Here is a 10,400-nt window from a genome sequence, read left to right as displayed (position 1 = left end):
TATCCATGCATTTACTTTGTATGTAATGTACATTATAACATATTATAGAAAATTAGCTTGATGAATATTTTTTTTGCTTGGAATGATTTAAAACAGGTTAACATTGAAACATGTAATAGAAAATTAGCTTCATTAATAGGGGAAGTGCTGCCCAAATTTTTGGTCATTACTTAATGAGGCTACTTTAACCTCTTATTCATCACTATGTCAGTTGTATATGTGAAGTTCATGTAATTTTTTTTTTTTTTTCTAGAATGAATTTTCAAGTAAAAAAGCAGCCAACCTTGAATGTGAAAGTGAGAATAAAAAAAAACAGAAGACGAGTTGTTCCTTGAGGCTGCAGGTGGGTGGAATGAGAAGGGAAGATTATTTGGTTTGGGAGCAGCTGCTGACTCATACTATGAAAGACCAGGAACTGAACTAAAGAGGACAAAGAAATCAAGAATGCAGCATGCAATGGAGTTAGAAAACAAGTTTATCGACCTCGTTACGGAGAATGCAGAACAAAAGAAAGAGCTTGATGCAACAAAAGAGAGCCTAGTCGAAACTCAAAAAAGTCTTGCGGATACTCAAAACATTTTGAAGGTCCTTGAACAGAAAGTGCAAATGCTTCTACAATCCAACAAAATATCAGTCACTCCTACATCTACATCTTCCCCGACTAATGGATGATCAACACTATAGTTGATTAACATGACTTTTTGTACATGCATGTGAAGTCGGTAAGTTATTATATTTGACATGCTTCTAAAACAGGTTCAAGCTAGGTAGCATATTTTGTAATTATATATGGCACTAAATAGTTTCAATTTAGGTAGCATATTATAACAATTCTCACAAGCTCTTCCCTTGTAGCTACATACGTAATTATGAGCCAGGCCTTTTAAATATTTGTTCAAATCATTATTTTGGTATAAATTTCTCTTTTTTATTTTAACATTCAATGTTATAGTGCATTTAAATGTCATGTGACCATTTAATTAAGTGATGATAGAAAATTTATAATAAAAAAAAAAAAACCCAAACAAGAATAGAAGCGACGGATTATATATTTCCGTTTCTAATGTTAGAGACGGATTATATATTTTCGTTGCTAATTTTAGAAACGGAAATATACAATCCGTTGCTAATTTTAGAAATGGATTATATATTTCTGTTGCTAGTTTTAGAAATGGATTATATATTTCTATTGCTAATTTTAGCAACGGATTATATATTTCCGTTGCTAGTTTTAGAAACGGATCATATATTTTCGTTGCTAAAGTTAGTGACAGAAGTTTTAGTTCCGTTTCTAAGTCATTGCAACAGAATTTGAAACGGAAAATATTCTGTCTCTAAATCAGCTACGGCTATACATGTTTTCTGTCGCTAAGCTCATTTAGCAACAAAGCTTTTAACAACGGAATGATTCCGTTGCTAAAGCCGTTGCTAGCTAAAGCTAGCGACAGATAAATGGAAAATAGCAACGGATTCGACCTGTAGCTAAATGACCTGATTTTTGTAGTGACTGTGGGGCCTTTGGGAGGCTGCTGGGATTGCTAAGACTGCTGGGGCTGCTTGGTCGATGCTTCTTTGGAACTTGCTTTTCCTTTTCCCATCAGCTCCTTTAGATGGCCCTTCTTCAAGAGGAAAGCTATCTCCTTCCTTAGGGCATTGCAATCTTCAGTACGATGGCCATGATCACTATGATAGCCGCACCATTTGGATTTGTCCTTGCTCTCCTCTAGCCTGTCGCTCTTCCTGGGCCAACAGGCGACACTTCCTAAGGAATGCAGGGCATTCACCACGCCCCCGATGTCGACATAGAATCCATATTCAGCGATGTCGGGGTATGCATCGGCATCTTACTTTCGAGACCTGTCAACAGAGCTTTGTGCATTGTTAGTGCTAACAACGTTGTTGACATTGTTTACCTATCCTGGTTTGTCATAAGGCCTACGACGCCAGGTTTTCCAGTTGTTGGATCGTCTGTCGACTTAGTCGTTGCTGGGAGAAGGCGAGGGCACGATTCCTTTTCTGATGGCAAGATCATCCTCGAGTCGCATCTAAGCTAGGGCACAGGACCTGACTTCCTCGAAGGTCGTGCATGGATATTTCGTCATCTCTTTATAAAGCTCGGACTCATCTGACAATCCTCTCTTGAAAGCTACGATGGTTGTTCGAACGTCATATCCTTTGATGCCGATCATTTCTTTGTTGAATCTGCTGAAATATGATTTGATAGATTCTCCGCTTGCTTGGACTACGCGATAAAGGTCGCTCGTTTGATTTTCAACTTTGCAGCTATCGTTGAACTTGCTATAGAACCAGTTACACAAAGTTTGAAAATCGGTGGGCGGCCAGTGGAACCACCTTCCTTAGCTAAACGGTTCTTGATGGTCCGCTCGGCTAATTTAAGGCGAGATCGACAAGATTCAAAAGAAGGCAAAGGTTCTTGATTTTGAATGAAATCCACCGTACCGGCATATGCTTCAGGAAGACCGGCAGTCATTTTCAGAATGAGACGGGTATCGGGAATCGGAGCATCAACATCCATAAGAAGATCAACAAGGGATTTGATGTGATTGCAATAGCCATCAATGGATGAGAAATTCTCGAAGTCAAGATCTGCGAGTTCTTGTTCGAGATGGGAGGCTCAGGAAGCTTTGTTATCCTGGAACATGGATTCGAGACGAGTCCAAGCACCTTGAGCAATGTCATCCTTAAGGAGAATAGCAGTGAGGAGTTCGGGAGAAATGGAACCATAAATCCAGTTAAGGACTGCAGCATCTAAATGTTTCCAAAAGGCAAGGTCTGTCGATTTGGAGGATTCATAGGCAGCGAGTTCCGTTGCCTCCGTAGGAGGGATGATGTGAGAGGTGAGATCATGAACCCTACAAAGCACTTTGAAAAGTGCAGCCCAAGAGTGATACAGTCCCTGATTTGCGTCCAAGGTTATCGGAATAAGAGACTTCACGTTGGTGATAGTCAAAGCAGGGTGATATTTAGTGGACTCGGCCATGGGAATGCTGCAGCGGAAGAAGGAGAGGTTACAAGGAAGAAGGAAAGGGATGGGCCGTTTGAGAGGGATGGAAAGGGAAATCAAGGATCGAAACCCTAATCTGATACCATGAAAGATTATGATCGTTGCCTTTCTCATTGATTATGCTTTGCTATAAATACACAAATACAAGAGATAAACTAGGAAACTAACTAGCTACAAACTAGGCAAAGATATACATATTTACCAAACTAAATATATACAATAATAATAGAATGTATCATCATATATTCTAACAATTATTATCGAACACTAATTAGATCATTATATACTTTTGGAGTTTTAGGTATGCTTTTGAAAATGTTCAATTATCAATTATTTACGACCACAATTAGCGCAACGTGAAATTGTTGTTCATTAAATTCTTACATACACCTAAGTGTAAGGTGAATCCAGAGGAAGTTTTTGCTCATTTGATGGTTATATGAACAATAATCAACAAAGTTATGTTTTTATGTGCTCAAAATTTGGATGTGAACATGGGCGAAATGGATTTTATAGCCCAGTCAGATAGCCCATTAATTAAAGAGAAAACTCATTTTCTCTAAGAGCACAGTACGCTAGCTTGTTTAACCTAGACTGCTGCTACACAACTAGCATGATGAGCCCAACTTACACCCAATTTATTTTTTAACCCAAGTAAAACAAAAGTGCCAGCCACAAACTCATTTCTCACATATTTGTTGTTTAACTGACCAATCTAAAAATTTAACCCACCATTTTACAATTCAATATTTACAGTTCTTACAAAAATAGGTCAGTTAGTGTAATATGTCAAGTGTATACAATACATTAACAGGTGTATTGGACCGAAAATTGATTAAAGTCTAATATATTGATTTTGATTTTGAATCTTGCTTCATCACTTTTGATTTAGGGGTGTCCATAATTCGGATTAAAACTGAAATTCAACCCAATCCAAACCGAATTAGCAACTCAGATCGAATTTGAAATTTTAATTGGACTTGATCGGATTGAGATTTTTTGAAAATTCGGATTTTCGGATTGACCCTAATTGGATCCAATCCAAACCGAAAACCGAATTGTAAAAATAAGCTTGTATAAATATGTATTTCTTTATTTTTTGAAGTTTAGCTCAAATACTTACTACTACATAAAATAAATTTGGGATACTTTGTATTAATTAATTAATGACTTTATGTTGAACTATATTATTTATTTTAATCATGATTTTGAACACTTATATTTATATTAAAGCTTTATTTTTATAATCGTATTAGGCGCTAAAAAATAATGTACTATCATTTGGATTTTCGGATCGGATCCAAATAACCGAATTTTATTTTGTATTGGATTGGGAGAGAAATTCGGATCGGATCAATTGAAAATTAAAAACTGAATTATATTTTGGATTGGATCAGGTTTGGACTAAATCCAAACCGAAAACCAAACGGACACCCCTACTTTTGATCTATGAAATAATAAAATGAGCGAAAAAAATATCAAATGAGCAAAAATCATCCTTTGATGCGCCTATCTCTATGTACACCCAGGTGTATATAAAAGGTGTTGATGAAACAAATGCTCAATTTAGAAACATGGCTCCATATGTCTTTGCCCAGCCCTTGTTGTTTCACTCATGTATTTTGTGACCATGTCTGATATCCTTGTAATTAATATTTGATTTATCTTAATAATTTCTTACTTTAACTACTTATATGATTATATCTTGGTTATTTCACTAGATGGAGCAACTCTAATAGTTATAACTAAGGACACTTGCAATTTTCATAGGTCCTTAACTATATAGCTCGATCATGGGAGCTAAAATATTAAATTAGGTTTTTCAAGCAAATTATATGTGAAATGGGTTCCTATGATGTGTGAACTTGGTATTTGAGCTGTGAGTTTGTGAATTTGTCATTATTGTGAGAATTCTATAATAAAGTTTGTGGTCATATTATTTAATTTAATCAAATACCTCAAAAAAAAATAATAATAATAATAATAATTAGACCAATGAAATAAATTTCAAAATGAAGAGAAAAGGAGGAATGTATTGTAAAATTATAAGTAGTATTTTGGTTGGTGGTATTTGGTACATCGTCAGTGGTGCTCTACGTACCTTTGTTAAAATTCTTGTTTCATCTCTGGTTAGGTGTTGCGAATTTGCGATTATCAAATAGTTCCTTATTAGGTTAGAACCCATGTGATGCACGCTTTATATAAAACCTATTTATAATTTGTACCTTTTAAAAATAAATCGCTATTATACATGAATATGAATTAAAAAATTTTATGTTCATCAAAATTATGATATAATATCTGTTCAACGTTGTATAATTCATAGTTCAATGTAGGAGGTCATTTATTAGTGTACTTTTTAAATTTGTTTCAATTTCCTACGATAAATTAATAGGTTTTAGTTGTAATGTAGAAGCTTCCAATATTTAAATTTCAAAATCTATCTATCTATACTAAAGTCATCCCCATAATTATCCCTAAGGTACACTTGGCATTACTTCATAAAAAAATTTCCCGCTTAAAAGTTTGTTGCTTTTTTTTTCCGGTTATTTTTTTTCGGTTATTGAAAGAAGTTTGTTACGTTTGACCTTATATTTAGGGAAGGGATGATGCACAACCATAATAATTTAAATAAAAATATAAGTATAGTAGTAAAGTATATAAAAAATGTTACTTAATTGAGAATAAGATTAAGCTTTAATACTACGAATACTAAAAATCTCTTATTACTCTGTATTCCTTCCTTTTCACATGTACTATAAAATATCACAATATAATGTTTATTATAAATTTTTTATGTTTTTCTTACAGACAATGATTTCGTTTTACACGTTTTTAAATAAACGAATAATGAAAGTATTATTGTACTCTAAAACCGTGCATAGCACGGGTTCCAAACTAGTGTTAAATATGATAGCTCCAAAAAAAAAAGATGACATCATCATTGCATTTAGGCGGAAATTTTTTTTTATTGAGAAAGCGACACGTGGGCAATAGTGACGTCAGTAACTTCTGTTTTAGTAATAGTCAATAGATTCGGTTATTCCTTGAAAATAGTAATTTGAAATATCATTATTGTCATTTAAGATGTGTTTTATTCACCTGATTTTCAGGTATCTAAATTTATCTTATCTTATTTGAACTAATATGAACTTACCAGACCTTATAAAAACTTTTTTTAATTGTAATTTGTTTTAGGGTAACCTTTATCAAAAATTATTTTTTCTGAATTAAACTTATCAGAACTGAACTTATCTGAAAATAACTAAACTTATCTAAACATATTTCATCTGAAATAAGTGAATATAAGGTGAACGGAACATGTCAAAATCATCTACCAAATAAATTCTACAAATCATATATATTTTAAATTTTTTTTTTAAATTTTTTAAAAAAAAAATCCTCCAAACTGCTCCAATGGACAAAGCGTAGGCTCCATCATATGTGGAAAAAATGAAAAAAATTCAAGACATGAAGATACTTTAGACCTACGCAATAACTAGTACTCCGGTTGAATGTTTGTCGCGCCAATTAGCAACTCAAATTGCACTAATCGCGGGTATTAGTGGTCTATAATTGCTAAAGTAGGGTAATTAAAAAACCCAATTATGGATAAACCTGCCAAATTAATCCTAATAAAAATAAAGGTGGTATAATAAAAAAATAAAAAAAAAACCTCATAAAGGTGGTATAAAATAGTAACGGTAACAGTTAGCCGAGAATCACGGGGTATAAAGTTTAGAGAAGTCTCAGAAGACTGTTTGAGATATGCAACATTATTAATGATCAACTGTTGCTGCCATAGTCCCATTATATGCGCATGTTAGAACTATCTACGTCATTATCATCAATTAGGGATTAGGCCTTTCATTTAACTCTAAAGTTAATGGTACAGTTAGGACCCTGTTCAATCTTAAATGCTCTATTTAATCAAGCAATTATAATGTTAGAAGTTTAGAACCCTACAGTCTTATTTTATGCACGGTAGATAGGAGTATCATTCAATTGGGTCATTGGGGATTTTGGGTCGAATCTGCATTGAGTTGGTTATTTTCGAGGATGAATAATTTTAGGCTCGATCATCATAGTCAATAAAGATATTTTTATGAAGTGCAAACGTGTAAAGCTATTTCTTTATATGCCCCTATATAGGTATATAGTACCATATATTTATTTTTTAGATAAGAAGAAGGGGCTCATTTGAGGAGAGATAAAGAAAATCCCTTAAATGAGTCTCATGAGCCTTGATTCCTAAACTTTAGAAATACGAGGTGCGAGCAATGCCACTACTCCATCACCTCAACCTCATATAGTACCATACATTAAACTAAACTAGCTATTGGGCCCGTACGACGTACGAGCTTATTATAAGGATATTATATTTTAGTTTTATATGTATTTGAATATTGAGCATAATATACCGTGTATTTGATAATGTTCCCTCTCAGCATACAATTGATATAGTAAAAAAGAGTGAATTTTTTTTTTTTAGTAAGGTAGACCGGTATAGCGATATAGTAAATAAAAAGTACTTGTATGACTTATTTACAATAATCTCATACAATTGATAAAGTAAGAAAGAGTAATTTTTTTGCAATAAGGTAAATAATGAAATGAAATAATTAGAAAGTTAGCATCCATCATGTTGAAGTCATGATTTAGTTTTTTTTTTTAATTTTATTTCTTTTTACTTTTGTACTTGGGGCCTTCCATCTTTCAAACTGAGGCTTTTGCTTATTAGAAACATTTGTGTCTTCATTTGGTTGGTTTTCTGCCACTGTCACGCCGAACCTATATATATATATATATATATATATATATATATATATATATATATATATATATATATATATATATATATATATATATATATATATATATATATATATATATATATATATATATATATATATATATATATATATATATATATATATATATATATATAATAATAATAATAATAATAATAATAATAATAATATCCCAATTTAGTAATATGAATTTAAGTACTCCGTAACATACAGGTAGTATTTGCATAACTTTCATAATAAGTAGTACTTGTCAAAAAAAAAAAAAAAAAAAAAAAAAAAAAAAAAAAAAAGAATAATTTTATAATAGCTAATAGTTGAATTCTTATCTAAAAAGTGATAAATTCTAAGTGGTTTGGCAAATAATCTATCAACTACCTCTAATGGGAATATTTCGGAGTACTAATATAATTATACTAAAGCATGTGATTTTTTTTTTTTTTTGACGGGAAGCATGTGATTTTAGTTAGATACAGAGTATTTATTTAGATTAATTAGTAAATCAAAATTAGCAAGCCTAACATACATCCCTTTGAGATGTCAGATTCACAATATAAGATCAGTATAAGAGCTTTTTAGTTTTTACCTCTCGCAACTCGCAAGCACCATCCCATCGATCTCTCTGCAAAACACACAAAATTTCCCAAATTTAGTAATTGGGGGTTTCATATAATAACTAATTCGTCTATAAAAATTTAATAAAAATAAAAAATCACAAGGTGAGAGTTTCTCACTAAATCTGAATTTGCATGTGAATGATAATGAAGTAAATTTGTTATATAGTGTTAGAATTGCATAAATTATTTTGGAGATATACCATAATACCAATAAATTATTTTGGGGGAAAGTGTAACCGAAAACTTGAGTAAAGATATTAATTGGTAATTTACTTCGAAGTGAAGCTAGATGAAGGAGTAGGAAGGTTGAGCCGGATTAATGCTAAAATTAAAGAGAGAATTGGAGAAGTTGAAGCTATCAATACTAAAATTAAAGAGAGATATGGAAAGGCTGGAGTGAAAAGATGAAGTGAGTCTGTTGGCTTTTTGTGGTTCTCTTTTATAAGAAGACACGTGGCTTTCTTGGGTTGAAATAGAAATGATGGGGAAATGTAGTAGGATGATGACACGTGGCTTCCTTGGATTTTTGTGGTTAGAGTTTTTAAATACTAAGTATAGATATAGATGTTTTATCATTGGTAATATTATACTTTGTATCTCATAGTGATATGACATTTGATGTATCATGCATCACTTGCATAGTTATTTATATCATTAGAAAAATATATGCTCCAGCATACTTCGTATACCATAATACCATCAATTGGTATTATAAATACTACTTACCTATTTAATGGTATCTTGTACTCCCTCCGTTTCATGATATTAGTCCCATATATTATTTTAAGCGTTTCAAAAAGATATACCCATATTGAATATATTTCATTTATAATTTGATTTTTTTTGGAATTAATAAGTTGTGGATTGATGACATTACTCCAAGTAAGGAAATCTTTACCTTAAATTATGCAATTATAACTTGTGCTTTCCTAATAAAAAATTTAAAAAGTTAAATAAGGTAAACTAATTATGAATTATGTTGTACTTTAATGTTAGATTCCAAATATATTTCTTTTCTTATTTTATGTGATTGATTCCATATGTGAGACTAACATTATGAAACGGAGGGAGTAGTATATACTATACATATGTCAATAATTACAATTTTACCATCCTATTTACTTCAGTATAAATAAGCCATAGCTCTAATAGTAGTATAACCCAATACAACCTCTACCAATTGATTTTAAGTTTTGTTTGGCCAATTGAGGGGAAGGAACACATGGGGTTTTCAAGTACAGGAATACATGATTGGTAATCCAATCAAGTTTCTCTAACTTTAACTTGAGGCCTATAATAAAGTTAGATCATTGGCATTCAACATTCAATATTCAACAATAAAGGTGAGATATTTCCATTGGCAAGGTAGACAATAAGTCAATAAGATAACTCAACTTAACATTCCATGTAATTGTGTTTCATTACGGAAATTTGAAGCACAATTTTTAAGGTATCTTAATTTTGTTTAAAAGTGAATGATGTAAAATAAATTTAGCAATTCCTTGCCATCAACATGCAAAAAGGTTTTCGTTGTTTTAAGAATTATCTGTCGGATAGCTAGAGGAGCAAAAGATCAGAGAATCTTTAAGCATCAAGACATTTTGTTTTTTATTCTTAGTAAAATCAATAACTCATTTACTTTTGTAAGAAATTCATAAAAGAAATTTGGATCCAACAAATATGACATCAATATACAGTTGAAAAAAATTTAATTTCTTGTGCATCAAAATAAACATCAAAATTAAATTAATATTTTTGTGGGAAATATGGAAAAAAAAAAAAAGTTTCATAAAGTTACATCATTTTCATTGCTTAAAACCACACATTCTATTTACGAGTAAGGTACTATGGTCATGCCGTAATGTTCAATTCATGATCACCTGATCTAATTTGTTCAGATTTGAATCTTTCTAGTTTGATCTGGTTTAATATGATTTTTTTTTTATTTGT

At 31.7% G+C, this 10,400-nt stretch overlaps 1 protein-coding gene across 1 annotated transcript; it reads right to left on the bottom strand.

Annotated features, from left to right (window-relative positions):
• Window positions 1-2,242: 2,242 nt before the first annotated feature.
• Window positions 2,243-3,001, bottom strand: LOC145570941 (uncharacterized). The gene is made up of 2 exons (XM_081630057.1): window positions 2,686-3,001; window positions 2,243-2,607 (listed from the first exon to the last, which is right to left on the bottom strand). Exons 1-2 carry the CDS (start codon window positions 2,999-3,001, stop codon window positions 2,243-2,245), a joined length of 681 nt encoding a protein of 226 aa, XP_081486183.1.
• Window positions 3,002-10,400: the final 7,399 nt, after the last annotated feature.

This window comes from Chenopodium album, chromosome 12 (assembly GCF_948465745.1).
Source record: "Chenopodium album chromosome 12, dcCheAlbu1.1, whole genome shotgun sequence".
Taxonomy (NCBI): domain Eukaryota; kingdom Viridiplantae; phylum Streptophyta; class Magnoliopsida; order Caryophyllales; family Amaranthaceae; genus Chenopodium; species Chenopodium album.
This window is presented reverse-complemented; position numbering and strand designations above follow the sequence as displayed.